The sequence below is a fragment of the Macaca mulatta genome, chromosome 12 (assembly GCF_049350105.2).
Source record: "Macaca mulatta isolate MMU2019108-1 chromosome 12, T2T-MMU8v2.0, whole genome shotgun sequence".
Taxonomy (NCBI): domain Eukaryota; kingdom Metazoa; phylum Chordata; class Mammalia; order Primates; family Cercopithecidae; genus Macaca; species Macaca mulatta.
Window position 1 is genome coordinate 48,793,703 of NC_133417.1, and position 17,866 is coordinate 48,811,568.

Sequence of the window (17,866 nt, forward strand, 5' to 3'; positions counted from 1 at the left end):
CTCCTCAATTCCAGGACAAGCAACTTCATCTCACAAGACTGGTGCTTGTTCTGTTTATTCGTCTTTATGTTGTGAGTACTACTGGACACATGCTGGCCACCGCCACAGGAGGTGAAGGGTGTAGAACACTTGATCAGAATCAGGGGCATCAGATCAATAATAGGCACCCTATCCCCTTCTGCTATCCAAAAAGTGAAAGATGTTTTTAGAATCGGTTTCAACGTACAATTTATTTATCAACTGGGTACTCAGGGAGACTCTATTTTCCAGCTCCTCTTGCATCTACGTATGATCACATGACTGAGTTCTGGCCAATGGAATGTGGGTGGATATATATACTTGACTTTGAGCTTAGTCATAAAATAAATATACCACTTGATTCCTTTCTCTGTCTTTGTCTGTCTCTCTCTCTCTCTCTCCACACACACACACACACACACACACACACACACACACACTTATTCATCCAGAAGTGCAGCACTCAGGGATCTCAGAGATGGTAGATTAAAAGAGTTCAAATCCCTGAGTCCCTGCTTAGAGGGCTGCTATCCAGAAGAGTGACTCAAGCTACATCACACCATGACATCAACAAGAGAAAAAAAACACTTACGGTGTTAAGATTTGGAAGTTTTTGTTCCAGGAGCTAGAGAGATCTTGACTAATGTGATGTCCACAATAGAAATGAAATTCCTTCAAATTCCAGAATTGAGAAAGTTGAAAAAAGTTACTACATAAAACAAGAACTTCCATTCATTGCTTATGGGAGTGTAAAATTTGCTAGTGTTCTGAGGGGAAAAATGGGCAAAAAATATTAAGCTGTAATGGCTTCGTATCTTTTTTATGCTTCAACCTAGTAAACGCTACATCTAGACTCTATCCTGACAGAAAAATCAAAACTAGTGACCAAGATCTTTGTTCCTCAGAACATGGTTTATGTTAATAAAAATATTATATCACATTAACATTAAAAAGGATAGTTAACTAAACTGTGTTTATACCTCTATTAGGAAATACTATTCAATCATCAAAAATTATATACCCAGTAGGCCGGGCGCGGTGGCTCATGCCTATAATCGTAGTACTTTGGGAGGCCGAGACAGGCAGATCATGAGGTCAGGAGATCGAGACCATCCTGGCAAACACGGTGAAACCCTGTCTCTACTAAAAATACAAAAACAAAATTAGCTGGGCGTGGTGGCAGGCGCCTTTAGTCTCAGCTACTTGGGAGGCTGAGGCAGGAGAATGGCGTCAACCCAGGAGGTGGAGCTTGCAGTGAGCCAAGATCATGCCACTGCACTCCAGCCTGGGTGACAGAGCAAGACACTGTCTCAAAAAAAAAAAGAAAGAAAGAAAGAAAGAAAGAAAAGAAAAGAAACTATATATCCAGTGGCTATTTTAGCCATTCATTTATTCAATAAACTAATGTTTATTTAGTATCTATTATCGCCAGGACTTATTCTAGATGCTGGGGATATAACAATGAACAACAGTAAAATGTGTCTGTTCTGATGATGTGTATTTTGTGGTGGGTAAGACAAACAATATACAACAAACAAATAAATCAATAAATGGATACTCATAATGAACTGGAAAAATGCTCCACTGACAATATTTAAGAATATAACATGCAGGAACTGTATATACATTGTACATACATAGCCATACTCACACATACAACACCCCACATACAGAGTTAGAGAGAAAAAGGCTAGACAGAAAAACAATAAAATTCTAACATATGCATATGTAACTTTTCTAATCATGAGCAACTCAAAGTTCATAAAACATACAAATCAGTTGCATTGCTGATGTATGAATTTGAGATGTTAAGTGTATAACTCTGGTGTGGAGGGATGATCAATTTACATAGAGTAACAGGGCAGCCAACCAGCAGCTACTTGTCAGAAGGATTTTATTATTACAAAATCAAGTAACACTCTGCAAAGTGATTTAAATCATTTAAAAGGAAACACGACATCTTTTTCACAAAATCTTAAAAAGAAAAAAAGAGGGTGATGAGTTTGGATAGAACCCAATCAGCCAGTGCTGGTCATGGAAGTGGAGAGACTGTGGCAGGAGCAGAACAGCGATGGAGGGATGCTTCTTATGGAAGTTGGGAGCCTGATGAATGAGTTCATCGTTTTTTCTACCCTGAAAGTGACAAAAACTAACTCATGAAACTTTTCTGCCTGTATTCCAGAGAATGCAAAAATTACTCATCAAGTAAAAAATTAAAAGGAATTTTTAGTGCTCTGAAGTGGGCACTTAAATTTTCCACTATAATTTACTCGATCTTTAGAGATGACTTATAGGCTATGGTGGGATGGGTGAATGTGTCCATTTTTCATGTGCTCAGTATGTCCACTCACAAGTTTCAAGTGTCTGCTGTATACCACAACATTAGCAGTGAATGTTTCTGGGCTGAGGAATTTAGAATTATTTTTGTTTCAGTCTTCATGTATTTCTACTTCCTTAAAAATTTTCTAAAGAGTATACAGCTTGCTTTAAAACTTAAATAAAAACAAAAATAAATATGTACATATCTCAGAACAAAAGTGTATGGCTGTCTCTTTACTCACGAGGCTTGTAAATAGGATTTTTTAGCCATGAATGGGGTACCCACTTCCATTATAAACTTACATTGCATCTGCACAGGTGTAACTGCCATCAACAGTGTCTAGTTGTTGGCCCAAGTCCATGACGATCCCACTAGGCCATCACCTGGCAGGTGAGCTTAGGTAATGCCTTTGGGCTCTGTACCACACCCCTTAAAGATGCACAAATCAAGATGCTTAGCCCCCTGAAAGAGTGACCTCTCCAAAAAATCCATTAGTGTTCATCCATTCATCATTTCTGATTAGACCCACACCCTCCAATGAAGTCCGCAAATAGCATTTCAGAAGCAGCCTATTTCCATACAGATGGAAAAGGGAGCTTATTCTTCACTAAACTCAACGAAAAATCTTGGGGCATTATGCACACATGCAGAAGGGGCTGCAGTCCTGGACGTATCCCACCAGAACTCACTGTTGGCAACAGAGGAGGGCTCTGAATCAGAGGGTTGGAAGGAATCTAAGTAAGACATCCAGTCCATCACCCTGCCTCCAGGCAATTTTCCAGGCAGATGGGTATTTATCCTGTTCTTAAAGCTCTCCACTGATCTGAGGGAAAAAGACAAGGGTATTTATATCCATGATGTTTTCTAACCAAATGTGTAATATTTGCCACCTACACCATCTGCAGCAGTTCAAAATGTAGTAAGATTGAAAGTTAAACTCATTGATCTCAGCAAAGATAATGAAATAAAAATGTTTTGTATTATATACTATAGTTTTTCCCAAAGTTTTTGATGAAGGATTCATAAAATGGCACCAGTAGTTTAGGGCAAAGAACAAAGAATTTGTTTGACGATTGACAATCAGTACAGTTTCCAGAAATCAGGTAGGAAAAACTCAGTTGCTAGTTATTGCTCTTAGCACAGTTGTGCACAAACTAACACCACGGTCCTAGGCTTACTCTCTGGGGAATTCATTTAACTGTGTTTTCTTCCCTGGCTTTCACCATAGCTCACCTGTCTCTCAAATGTATATCCTTAATCCCAAATAGTTCAAGAGAAAATAAATTATCAAAAATCCATGTTTTGCAGTGGGGTCAAGGACGTCCTTTCTCTGCCCCTCCCATTACGAGCACAATTATTTTTAACAAAATAAACATAATCCTTTGTTTAGTGTTTGGATACAGAAATGAAATTTGAAGATCTGGCCAGATTTTACGAAGAACTGCCCAAACTCCAATCCCTTAATCTTCTTATTCACAGAACCTGTTTCTTCAGATTTTGAAACGTGAGCTATTTAAGATTCAGTAGGTCACTTTCTCTGATGCCTGATATACTGATGATGGCGCTTAGCAACCTCTAGTGATTTTATTGCTGCTTGGCCAATCCTAGGTTTACTCATCAAGTATCCTAGTTTTTTAATTGGCCTCAGCATACCAAGCCAATATTCAGGTATTTATCCTTGACATTGGCTGGTGAGCAATGATATCATCTCCAGCCAGACAGGGTTCAGAGCCCCAAGAGATCACAGTTGGCCCCAGTTTCTGGGCAGGAGCATGGTCAAGCCAATCAAGGTGAGGTACATCTGTGAGAAACTCTGCTCTATGGACAAGCCTACAGGCAAACCAGAGAAAACCCTGTCTCCAGCATCTAGCCCTTAGTTCCAGGTGTCACAAAGCTGGCCTGGAATGGTCCTTACATTTTCTCTGGGCTCGCTGCTAGAGGCATTAGAGACAATAAAGTCTCTTTATTTAGGAAAGCTCTTTCTCAAAAGCTCTTCCCTACTGGGAGTGAGTCTGGCATTCAGAGGTTACCCTAGAAAACTTCAGCCTACATTTTATTGAAGGAACCATGATTTCAGACATGAGTCACTGAGAAGAATCAGTTGTATAGGATTTAGTCTCCCTAACACAGAGAGTTGGTGAAAATGGCCAAACTTAGTTATACACTTAGTGTGCATAAAATGGCCAGAAAAAAGTTATGGCAAAACTTTTCTGCATCAGTCATCTTTCTTTCCCAGTAAGCAAAACAGAAATGTAATAATTGTGTATCAAGTATAGTAGTATAGTGGAAAGAGAATCACCCTGGTAGTCTAGAGACCAGAGTTCTAGCCATCTCCTGCCACTTGACACTGATATAAGTAAGTATAAATTTACTCACCTATAAGACATAGTTCTGGAAAATTTCCAAGATAATCAAAATGCAAGGAGCCCTGGCCATGTAGCAAACCAGGAGTTCCCATCTGGCAGCATAGAGTGAACCAAGACAGGCAAGGTAGTAGCTGGGACATTCTATACCCAGTCCACTGAGATAGTAAATGCCAAGGTCAGATCAAGCCAGCATGAATATCTAAAAGTTATTATCAGAGAGTGAGACACAGTAGCACCTTTTCTAGGGGAAAGTGGTTCTCAACATCTAGCAGTACCTGAGTTGTCACTCGAAGAGGATGATGGACAAAGTAGTAGAAGTAGGACCAGGCCTAGCCCACTGGCTGGCAGGGCCAAAGGAAAGAGAAAAGAGCATGGCCCAGCTGATGGGGGTGGAAGGCAAGCTGGCCTCTAGTTCCAGAGAGGATTGACTCAGGGAACCGGAGCCAAGGAACTAACCCAGGTCACAGCCAGATGAGAAAGCAAGTCACCGTTGGAGGGTGATGGGTAGAGAGGCTGAGGCCTGCCTGCTTCCTGCGTGTTGTTAGAGAACACTAGTTGCTGTATCCCCACTGGGCACCCACTGTGCTAGGCAGTAGCACCAGCACACCCCATTCCTTTGTTATAATAACTCTCAGAGGTAGCCTTTGCTGTACACACTAGAGGAAAACAGCCAGTATAACATTTCCCAAAAAAATGCTCCACGGACTAAGAGCTCTAAGGCTAAACAGATAGCTTGGGAAATGTATGCTTTAGCTTTTCTTTTATACTTTTAGAGAATCACAGTGTACATTAAAAGCTGTAAGATGTCCTGTATTAAATAAATCATTTTTCATTAGCCCAGAATTTCCAATAAAACCACCTCTCTGCCACCTAAAAAATAAGCACACATACTTGTTCTTTCAGAAGCATTTACATCTTTCTGACCTAGTGTTTGAAGGAATAGACTCTGAAAATGTATGAGAAATGTGTGTGCTTTGTAATACAAAGCATTAAACAAGTATAAAATCTTAGTACCATGGTCGATTTATGCTGATGGAAATGAGGAAAGTCATGGAAAGTAGAAGCCATGAATGAAGTAGCCGCTCTTGAGAGTCTGATTCGGTGTACATCCACCAAGACATTCATCTTGTGTAGCTGAACACCTAAATTTCTGGCATGATACAGACCACAGATGGGGGATATATTTGGGTTTATAAAAAATATACAAAATGAATGAATGAATGGGAAAAAGTAGAACCAATATTATATTCCATCCGTGTAGAATAAATTTTATTTGGGTGGGGGGACAATAAACTCCTCCCATACTACACTCAAAGAGTGGTAAAGTTGTACCAGAATGGGCCTCCCATCACAATCACGTGTTCACAGAGTTCTCTGCCAGCCCCTTCCAAGCTGACAATGCCTCCTTACAGGGACTCTCTGATGTTCTCCTGTCTGTCCATCTCCAAATCAGAAACTGTTCTGGGGCTATTGCCTCTGCAGGAGACTTAGCTCCTAGGCAGCTGGGTGTATGCATTTGTTGGGGTGAGGGAGGAGGGAAGGTGGTCTCAAAGGAAATTCTGGATTAAAAAATAAATAAATAAAAAGGTTGTTTTAATAAGGAGCTTCTCAGAGCCTTTAATGTGCTAATGTGCACTGTGGTTTTCTAAGAACTGGCTGAGGAGCACAGGACATACTGTACAGAATCTTCTAAGCTATATATTTTTCCATAAAGCTCTTTGTCCATGAAGCATTTGTTGGGGGTTGGGGGAGCTGCACTGGCTTCTGTAACTTTCCTTAGTGTGCTTAGCCATAGCTACCTCTAAGGGTTATTTTAAGGAATGAATGAGACAACGGGAATGATATTGCCCCGCACAGTCATACCTAGCACAGTATCAACAAATAGTGTTCCTTAATAACTTGCAGGTATTGGGGAGGCATTATTATCCTCATTTTGTGAGTGGGGAAACTAAGGTTCATAAGAGTTCAGTGACATGACTTTCTTCAGTAAACAGCCAGGCCTAGGGCTTCTGCCTCCAAATCCTAAAAGCATTCTCCTTGCCACTCCTTTCGCCCCGAGCAGTTTTCACTTTGTAACTATATTGTTACCTTTCAGGATGTCACGTCCACCCAGAAATCAACTTTCCGTGAAGCACTCTGAGTAAAGCCAGTGGGAGCCTCGCGTCTGTGGATTCTATTCTTTTGAAGGCTTGTGATCAGCAGACATATGCTGTCCAAAGCTTCCCACACATGCCACTTCTGAGCTGGCCTATCACTGGGGGCCTGTGCAGTGTGGTCTATTTGAGGCCAATAATCATATCACCATTGTAATGAGTGGCAAATCCTATGTAATTTACACATTAAAAGGAGGCTGAGATGCATGGAAAAACCCAGCCCCCATTTGTCTAATGAAATTAAAGCTCTTAGCCAAATACTGGTACTGAAAAGAGATGTTTGGGAAGGGCTCTCCCGCCCCTGCCTCTGAAGAAGAGGGTGAGTGTTCTTTATTCATGATCCTGCCTCTACCTAAATCACTTCCACAATGGGACCTCTAAACCAAGGGGCCCTGTCTGGGAGCATGATTTACGCATAGCTGAGGCTGGGCGAGGCTTACAAAGGCATTATGACTAGTTATTTTCAATGACAATTGAAGGAAAAAATAAAGCAGCAAAGATATTCTGTGGTTTGGATGGCAAAGCACTAAACTGCCCTCTGCCTCCACCACCAACTGACATAAAAGAAGGTTTTGATCCACACCTGATAAAGCAATTATTTTAAGATATTTTCATATTCAGTGGTAACTGGACAGTATCATGAAACAAGTATAAATGATATGGCCCTTGGAGCAACTGGGTTGAGCATAAGCTCTTGAATGAACCATTGGTCCCATGATAAGGTAAGAAGAGGTGACGGGTTCTTGCCTTCAATGACTGCCCGAATACTTATGCGTTCCTCCTTGGCTTTGAAACTGTCTGAAGTCATGTTGAGTGAGATAAACCAAAACACGCCAAATATAATTGGATTTAAGTGCAAAAATCAAGAATCTACCATGATAAAGCTAGTTAGCGTATAGGATGCTCTTGTTTCATGCATGAGTGATTAAGAATATGAATGGTGGCATTGAGGCAATAATCTGTGTATAGGAATAGCCAGAGCATATAGAAAAATAACTAATAGCCTTTATCCCTGGCTTAAACAACTCCTCAAAGGCAAACACATTTGAAAAATATAATGCAGTGTATACACACATACTCACACCCACACTCCCGAACCAGAAAAAGAAGAGTGTCTTGAGAAGTATATGTCCATTTTCCTTACACTGTGTAAAACTGCACAATCCAGACACTGTCTGATTTCAGCCTCATTTCCTACCAGTCTCCCTCACTCTCTCCTTATTCTCTGGCCGCATCTTTCTTTTTCTTCCTCAGTCACATGGAATTCATTTTTCTGTTTTGAGGCATTCTCTGCTTCTCACACAATATTCTCACACAACTAGCTCTTTCCCATCTAACAAGATTCTTTTGGGTTCTAAGCACATCAGATCAAACATATTAAAATATACTCACATTGCATATTGAGTAGAATTTATAAAAAATGATAACAGTTGAGTTGCAGTTGATTAGTTACAATTGACATTTTGTATGCATTTAAATATATATTGTTGGTTTCAATTTTGCTGTATTCTTTTCATAAATTAATGCCAGTAATATTTTTCCAGGCCTGAAACACTTTCCCAGGCACTGAAAAACTCTAAGTCACAGGCATTATGCTTATAATTCTTAGTAGATAAAATAGTCCTGCTTTCATCATTCCAGTTCTGGTCAAATGTCATCAGTTGCTCAGAAAAGGTATTTTCTAATTATCTGTTACAAAAAAAAAAACAAAACATTCATTCCATACTCAATCACTCTTTACCATCACTTTATCTGTTTCCTGATATTTATAGAATGCCTACTATATGCCAGCTCATTCATTCATTCAACTGATTTATGGAATATCTACTATGCTTGGTCATTCATTTATTCAACTGATATCTATTGACTGTCTTCTGTAAGCCAGGCACTCTTCTAGGCAATGGGGATGTGATAGTGAAAAAAACAGTTGTGTCTCTGATCTCACTAAGTTTACCTTCTAGCAGCAGGAAACTCATAGTAAACATTCAATACAGGATAGCTTCAGATTATGAAAAGTATTTTTAAAAAAATAATGGTAGGCAATAACAGCATGCAGTGAGTGGTTATTTTGGACAGAGTCCAAGCTTAGTAACAAAAGCTTTTAAGTATAAATTAGATGCCTTGATGCAGATCATGGGACAGAAGAATTTGGAACTCACCCATGAAGCTCTGGATGAGAGAAGTGTGTGAGTATCACCAGCCCTGAGGAAGAGAAACAGGAGACCCTTATGAGAGCCCATCGTGGCAACTCATATTTTTACATGCAACTTACATGCAACTCTCATTATAGAGCATGAGCTTTAATCACTTTCAAGAAATCATTTCATCTTTCTAAAATCTTTAATTAAACAACATCTCCTGGTGTTATGATAGACAGACAGATACCTGGGCCAAATGAATCTTATGAAATTGTGAGTTATAATTCTTGAATCCAGAATAGTTCAACTCAGCCATTGCATAACTCTGACTTAATTAATGTGTGTGTGATACGTTAGTTATCTTCACTGATTTTCTCAGGAACTTCATTATGTAAGTAAGAAATACATTATCCCTGTTTTGTGATGAAGAAATGGATACTCACAGAGGTCACCTACCTATTTTAGATAGGATTGGTTAGACTCATGGTACAGTAGCAAGCAACTCCTAAAGAAAGAAACAACTTTTGTTTCTCTATCACACAAAGTCCACCACAGGTTAGGTACCTTCCAAGGCAGTTGTTTTCCTTGCAAAGTGTGTGATGGTTAATTTTGTGTCAGCTTGACTGGATTAAGTCAACTTGACTCTGATAGCTGGTAGAAATTATTTCTAAGCATGTCTATGAGGGTGTTTCTGGAAGAGATTAGCATTTGAATCAGCAGACCCAATAAAGAAAAGAAGAACCAAACACACTCTCTCTCTCTCTCTGTCTCTCTCTCTCGAGGTGGGACATCCATCTTCTCTTGCCCTCAGACATGGGAGCTCCTGTCTCTCAGCTTTTGGACTCCAGACTTACACCAGCAGCCCCAACCTGGTTCTCAAGACTTCAGTTGTGGACTGGGACTTACACTGTCACCTCCCCTGGTTCTAAGGTCTTCGGTTGGAATTACACCACTGGCTTTCCTGGTTCTCCAGCTTGCAGACAACAGATCATAAAACTTCTTGGTTTCTATAACTATATGAGCCAATTCCCATGTTAAATCGCTTCTTTTATGTCATCTTTTATATCCTCTTGGTTGTGTTTCTCTGAAGAACCCTGACTAATACACAGGGACTCAGCAATCCAGGCTGTTTCTATCTTATGACTCTACCACCCCAACATGAGGCCTTGTTATGGGCAAGAAAGGACTGAACTAGTACATAGGAAGTTTCACTAGCTTAGCCCAGAAGTGACACACATAATTTCTACACACCATTCATTGCCCAGGACTACTCATACAGTCCATTTATATGCAAGGGATTTGGGAAGTATAGCTGTCCATGTTCCCAAGAAGAAAAGATCTGAAATGAAATTTGCCTCTGCCACAGTGCCCAAGATCAAATAACAAATAAAATTTAAAAACTAAGATTTGCTTCAACCTGATGCCAACTCCAGTAATTTTTTTTTTAATTTTTAATAGAGTCAGGGTCTCTTTATGTTGCCCAGACTAGTCTTCAACTCCTTGCCTCAAGTGAATCCTCCTGACCTGGCCTCTGTAAGTGCTGAAATTACAGGCTTGAGCTGCCATGCCTGACCAAGCTCAGTACTCTTTTCATGATTCTATCTAAGCTAGAAGGTAAGGATTAATTTTGTTATTTCTAGGGCCCAGACCAGAATATCACTGACATATGGAAGATGCTCAAACAGGGAGAGAGGGAGAGAGAAGGAAGGAAGGAAAGAAGGAAGGAAGGGTGGGAGGAAGGAAGGAAGGAAGGAAGGAAGGAAGGAAGGAAGGAAGGAAGGAAGGAAGGAAGGGAGGGAGGGAGGGAGGGAGGGAGGGAGGGAGGGAGGAAGTTGTTACTTCTTATCTTCAGGATTGATTGATTCTTTAATGCACAGTAAAGGATAGATATGATAAAGTCATTAGTTTCCATCCACACAGTGTCTTTTGGCATTATTAAAATGAAAAAGTGCAAACGTAAAGACCAGTGAAGTCATCTTCTAGTCTTTAACCCCATACGTACTACAAATAGCTTCATCAATGAAAGAGGAGAGGAGATTCAGAGAAGATTACATAGTTCTCATGAGGAGGAAATAGAGACAAAAAGGAATCCATTTGGAACTAGATTGGTGTGTATAATTTGCCATGAGTTCTTTGGCAGAGGTGATATGCAAAGTAAATTATTGAATAATAAGAGTACTGTATTTATTTCTCTCTACACAATTTACGGTAGAATCAAAGGAGTATGCTTTACACAGCCCTTACAGGAAAAGTAAGACAGGGACAAGTAGAAATAAATTAAGTATCTGCCATTGATTGTCATGGATAGCACTAGCTTATTGAGCTAAAACTTTATTAGTGTGCTATAGTTGGGATGATGATGGTCTTTTTATTGTTTTTGTGGTAACTCTTTATTTTAAGTATCTTATCATTATGAATTCATTTAGTATTGATTGCAATAGCACTGATCATAAAGAATTAATTTGGCATTACCATGGATGTCATATGCACTTATACAAGACTTCGACTGTAATTCAAAATTAATTAATATGGTAAAGTGTTATTGCTTTTGCAATTCTGCAATTCTTATAATGTATCTAAGGTATTTTTTTTTCTAGCAGGTGGATCCTAGCAGAAAATCTATGAAGGCATTCTCCTCCGGAGGGGAATTTCATTTAGTGATAAATGGGAAATTTCATCTTGTTTAAAAAAAATTATTTTCATGTCAAGACATTTGGGATTCCAGTCCCAGGATTCAGGGTTATGGAAAAACAAAAGCCTTGAGTCCTGGAAAATGATCTTGTGTATTGGGTGTTCCCACTTGCTTGGCACAGCTGGGATGAGCTGCATAATTGAGAGTTCATCTTCCTCGACATCTTCTGTCTCTCACCAAGAATGATTTGTCCCTGTCAGAGCAAAAGGCCTCCAGCAAAGGAATTCCATTTACTTATAATGACGTGGAATTACCAGAAGGTACAATTCAGGACACACTTCCAGCAAGTTGAGATTGTTCAACATAGGCATGAGTGGGAATCCAGCAAGAAGAATCAGGGTCTAAATCAAATGGCACGTGTCTGGAATGCCCATCTCTCGTCTTTAGTTAAAATCCACTCTGCCATCCCCTGCTGCTGCTGCCTTTCTGCCCTACATGGGGGCATGCATAGACACATTGGGATATCATGCTGTAGATAGCTGATCCTACACATATCTGGATTAGGGTATTTCTCAAGGGATGCTACAAAAAAACACCAGGTCTAAATGTCCTCCCTTGATCCCCAGTATAGAGAAAATCTTTGCAGCTTCTCACTATTCCTATTATAAGATGCAAGTGTTATGTAGTTGCAATAGAATAATTCATTAATTCACCAGGGATTCATTGTTAGGCAATCCGACACATAAAATTGCTCTGACTGAATAAAATACTGGAGCTTTAATGGAAAGGTGGGTTCTAAGGGACAATCTGGAACATGGGATTGCCCAATGCCAGTATGGGAGGTTCCAGAATCCCAGGGACCATGGTGGTGACTGAGAGGAGGCAGAAGAGCACATATAACTAAAATGGAATCTGGAAAAAACAACAACTGACCACGGACAGTGGAAGATCAGCCAAAGAAGCAGGCCAGAGACCAGCTAAGGTGGTTTAGCCCAGGTGGGGTCAACAAATAGTAGCTGGGAGATAGGAAATTCACAGGACCCTGACAATAACTGACAGCTACCTGTTCTTAGTGGAGATTCTTACCAAAAACGAAATTAGAATACAAAGTAGAAGGTTGGCAGCAAAAATTGATAGGCCTTTGCCTCCTAATAACTTAGCTAGTATCTAGGCAGGCAGGAAGGCCCTTGGTCAGAGCCCAGAGCCAGGCCAGCAGATATGGGCAAGGCAAGATGGTCAGAAACTCATAGTTGAGCTATTTGTGACATCCCCAAACTAATGGGCCCTGTCATGAAGTTAGCTGGGGATGTCAGATATAAAGAGACCAGTTCCAGAGTGGTCAGGGATTTCTAGGCTATTAGAAAGAAATTTTTCTTAGGATACCTAAATCTGCTTTATTAAAAGCACCTTTAGAAATATTAAAAGTCAGTTTCCTCATGTCAAATATGTGCCACTTGTAGTTTTAAAGGTATCCCTCTGGGAAACCCAGGCTCAGAGTCAAAGACAGTTTCAGACAGCTCCTCCAAGCTATCATCCCTCTGTCCTAACTGCCACTGTGCTTTCTCCTGGGGAAGTCATAAAAATAGAGAGAAGCCACAGCATTCACTGGCCAAACCCTTTTTTACGGTTGTGTGGAAATGCTATTATCACCCTTGTCTTAAGTAGTAAATACCAGAAGTTTTTTAGTTGGTATAAACAACAAAGATTATTCTACTGTTTCTGTCTGATACCAAAAAGGTATCTAAAAGTCTATTCTTATCTTTCTAATTACTGATATTTTCTTTGTGACAGTTAATAACACGCTGGAAATCAGATCCCACAGCTGCAGAACAGAAAAATCTAAAGTCCAGAATTCGCCTGTCCCTCCAATTGGTTAAAGACTTCAGGAAAACGGAAGACTGAAGCTCGCTGAAGTAATTTGGTTCTTAATACCTGAAATTAGCATGTCCCTTGATTATAGGTGTTTCAGGGTATCTTCAGTGTCAGCGACACTCCACTTGCTGACAAACACAAGTTCAGCAGCTCGCAGCGCCTGTGGGAGAATATGCATTCACCCTTTAAAATGAGCAGAGGATGTCGTGGAGGTAAGAGGGTATTCTTTATTTGTGCTATGGGAAGCAATAATGGAGATTTACAGTTCTCCAATATAGCATAGGATTTCCCAGAATGCTGACTAACGGAACCACTTGGAGGTTTATTGATGTCGTGCCATATTGAAAACACAGGTTTATTAATAAATAGCTTCATGAGAGCGGAAGAAGCAAAAGCAGGTAGCAAATGACTAGCTGGCCTGCAAAACAGGAAGACCATGTGAAAAAGCATGTGGCTTGAGGCCTGGGACCAGGAGATTAACTGTAGGGATCACCTAAGAAACTTAAGCATTCAGGGAAAACATTCAAGTGGAATCTATGCGAACAGAGCCTTTTCCTTCTGTTTGCAGGTTTTAATAGCCACAAATGTCTCTCAGCATTTCCCTCCCTTAGGAAGACAATATCAGAGTGCTGGCACCGATTTCTCAAAATTATACTGGCAAAAGATAAACAAAGCTTAAGATATAGAAATATATTTTACACCAAAAAAAAGGAAAAAAGAAAAACACACTGAAACCAAATCCTCATATTTCTTGGCTCACAGTAGCAGGCTGACTAGTTACCCAAAATGAGCTTACTGCAAAATCACTCTGTTCTCACCACAGGCACAATTTACCAACTGGGTGCAGCAGACACCGGGCTGGCTCCTGAACTTCTCTCCTCCAATTAAGCTGCACAACCTGTTACCATTTTGCCAATGGATTCTATTTACTTAGGTTCTGCATAACTTGCCAAGTGCTCACTCTGTGGAATTCCCAGCAAAGAGAAAGGAACAATTGGGGGAAATTTTTGTTAACATCCTTTCTTTTAACTTTCCATAGCAGAGGGGAATGCATCAACATGGAGCAGATGCGCTGAGACCAAATGCTCTCTTCCTCATGATTACAGTTGGTTATACCTGTGGATAGGCAAGCTAATTCTGCCGCAAATGTGCAAGAGAGGGTAGTACTAACGTACAATGTGTGGTCCTGGAGGCTTTGTTCCCACGTAATACGGTGCTTCATTTCACAAGACCTGGCACACAGAGAAGAACACTGAAGCAGACAGCCTCGTGCAGTTGAAACTGTGGTCTCTCTCTGTATGGCTTAGAGAATGCCCTGGTTCTCAGCATTGTTGACACAAATATTGTGGAATGTCTTTGTTGGAGTTGGAAAGTAATGATTCTTTCTGCTTAATGTGTTCAGTGACTCCTTACCCTATTGTTTTCTGCCACTTGAAAATGCCCGAGGATGTCATTATAACTACATGTATCAATATTAAACCTTTACAAACGGTTGACTAAATGAGCATTATTATCTTTGTTTCTGAAAATAGTGTACCTTTTTACTTCATTTATCAGTAACTAGGTGTAGTCGATTGCACTCTGGTATTGATCCCAATATCTATACCCATCACAGACTACCTTTCCTCAAGGTCATTGTGAGGTCAGGTTATGATCAATATGAATTGACTGTCTGCAAATAAATTTATATAGCTGACATAATTGCAAGTAATACCTTTTTCAAATTAAGGTGGACCATTTTATGAAGCATATGTGTTTGAAACATTAGCTGCAACATCATCCAACTCTGCATAATGAACCAATCTCACTAGAATTTACAAGTCCTCTTTGTGTAACTGAAAGCTGTGTAAGCTCCCCGATAACCATTTCTAAATAACACCTGCAGAGTTTCAAGCTTCGGGTTTAGCGTAGATGCTAATTATGTTTTCCAAGCAATGGCATTTTCCTATGTAGCCCTTACATGCAATTTTATTTCCAATTTTCAAATCTCATTTCTATCAATGCTATTTCAAAGTTCAGGGTGGAATGTTTAGTCAACCTAATCAGAGGGCCACATTTGGTAAAACCAACTTTCTTGAGTAGAAACAACATTATCAACTGTAGAGTGGTTGCCAGTGCCATCTCTACCTCTGTACCATGGGCCCCTCACACTGCAGGGAGATGCACTTGTGATCAGCCTGCTAGCCACTGGATGTCACTGACGCTTACATAAATGGAGCTTAAGGGGCATTTATCTGACTGTAAAAATCATGACTTCAGTAGAAAGCAGTTTAGCTAGAAACATTTCACTCAGGCAATTTCTAATTTCAGAAAAATAGGCTCATAAAGCTCACAAAGGCGATACCCAACTTCAAGCGTGATTAGTTTCAGTTGTTTGTTTCAGCTTTAACTGGGATATGAATAAACAGCAAGTTTTGGGGGTGCATTCCATTTTGACAGCAGCTGCCAGTCTGCTTTTAAAGGGACACTACCCAATCAGGTTTGTGATGTCCTGAAATGCTTATCAGCAAGTTCAAATCATAAAACAATAACTTAGAATATCTTTTTAATTCTACAATTATTCATTTTTGTTTAACAGCATTTAACTGTTTTCATGAAAACATACTCTTAACCAAAAAAAAAAATCCAAGGTTATTTCAAGCACTTAACATGTACTTCTTTTGGTACAAATAATTCGGATTCAGATTTTAAATAAGAAGTGGGACTTTGTAAAGCACAATTAATGATGACAAGTGTCAGAAAAACATCACTGAATGTACTGTAAAATGGCTTCCACCATAAAATTCATTCTCAAATCAGATTATGGCAGAAGAATATAATTTTCCTTGACAATTTCATGAATTCTTTTTCCAGGACTTATCAAGGAAACCAATCAGACCTATCAGTAGATAGTGCAGTGTAAATATGAAAAGATGCAATAGATTGGAAAGTTCAAACAAAATAAGGATTTATCTTTTGTCTTGAATATAGACACAAAGCAAATGTAGTATGTGAGTGGCTTGGAGAAAAGGCACTATATAAGAGCAAAGAATTATGACAAATGACATTGCAACAGACATGCTGCCATCCCAGAGCTTGAGCCATTTGAGAAGCTATTTTGAATTAATAACGCATGCCATCGTGATTACATTTGCTTAGCAGAAACATTTTAAGAAATAACAGCCTGCAAAAGGAAACTGAAACAATGGTTCTCTATCCTTATATAACGTACAATTGCCATTCTTCTTCAGAGAGAAAAGGTTCAAATTCTTAGTAACTAAAGCCCATACATATTCTTGTTTTTAAGTGACTATGTATTTGTATATGCAGCAAAATCAACTTCATATACCCCCCAAAATAAAGTATTATATGACAGGAAATATACATTTATGGGAACTAGATCCACCACTGGTATCTTACATTGTTAGAACTGAAGTTGCTGTAGAGGAAGTGAAGTAATTAAATTCAATCAACTTTTGGTACAAGTAACCCAGAGAAGGCTAAAGCAGCAATCCACCCAATCCATCATCCCCCTTTTCTCCTCCCAAAAAAGCCAGAATCACGAAAATGCATTATGTGTATTTGGGAAATGTTATCTGTTGCTAAGTTGATTAAAAAGCAAAGCTCTCTACTCAAATAATGAAGGCCAAGCAAATAGGGCGCACATTGCTCATAGTTCAGGTAGCTGGGAACACCTGGAATCCCACCTTTAGGCAATTTGGTGCTTGGCAAAAGGCAGAAGGTAACATTGTAAGGAGTTCCCTTACTCTCTCTTAAACTATATTTCCACCTTAAATAAAGCATGCAGCAGCAGTAGGTAAGGTGGTCAATGCCATTAAATTCAAAACCTGAACGTATTGAACTTTCTGCAATTATACACGGGTCATCTCTGGACAATATGTTGGCCATCTGGTAGCATCTGTGCCGTTCCCTCTAATAGAGTTCCTGCTGTGGCTCGAGGCCATGGCAGGCAGCGCTAAGCAGGTCACATGTTGTGTCTTTCAGCCATATTTAGGTCACAATTTGGGGTGGGAGGAGGCAGGAATTATCTTTTTGCACAAAGGCAATAAAAATGAATAATCCCTTGTAGGTATCTTGGGTTTTGTTAAATAGATAGGGGGTAGATTTTAGTTTCCTTCCATGCTTCCCAAGTTGTACAAAAGATAAAGAAAAATGTCATATGCTGAAAGCTAAATATTTGTCTGTAAGTTTCCTTTCCCCAAAAAAGAAATGTATCTTTTTAAATAGTGGTATATCTGCTGTTGTGGTGGTGGTGGTTGTTGTTTTAACCAAAGGGAGGAATGGAAGAGGAAATTGAAAATCTATTAATTAGACTTTAGATAATGGATAGGGTGCTGAAGAGCCTAGAAAGCGGGTATATTATAGAA

General features: G+C 39.6%; 1 protein-coding gene across 1 annotated transcript in view; it reads right to left on the reverse strand.

Annotated features, from left to right (window-relative positions):
• Positions 1 to 6,442: 6,442 nt before the first annotated feature.
• LOC144333270 (uncharacterized) overlaps positions 6,443 to 17,866 on the reverse strand; it is a 72,901-nt gene continuing 61,477 nt past the window's right edge. The window contains exon 6 of the mRNA XM_077956519.1: positions 6,443 to 9,059. Within this exon, the coding sequence (XP_077812645.1) occupies positions 9,051 to 9,059 (9 nt within the window). The 3' untranslated portion in view covers positions 6,443 to 9,050. The remainder of the gene's footprint in view (positions 9,060 to 17,866) is intronic.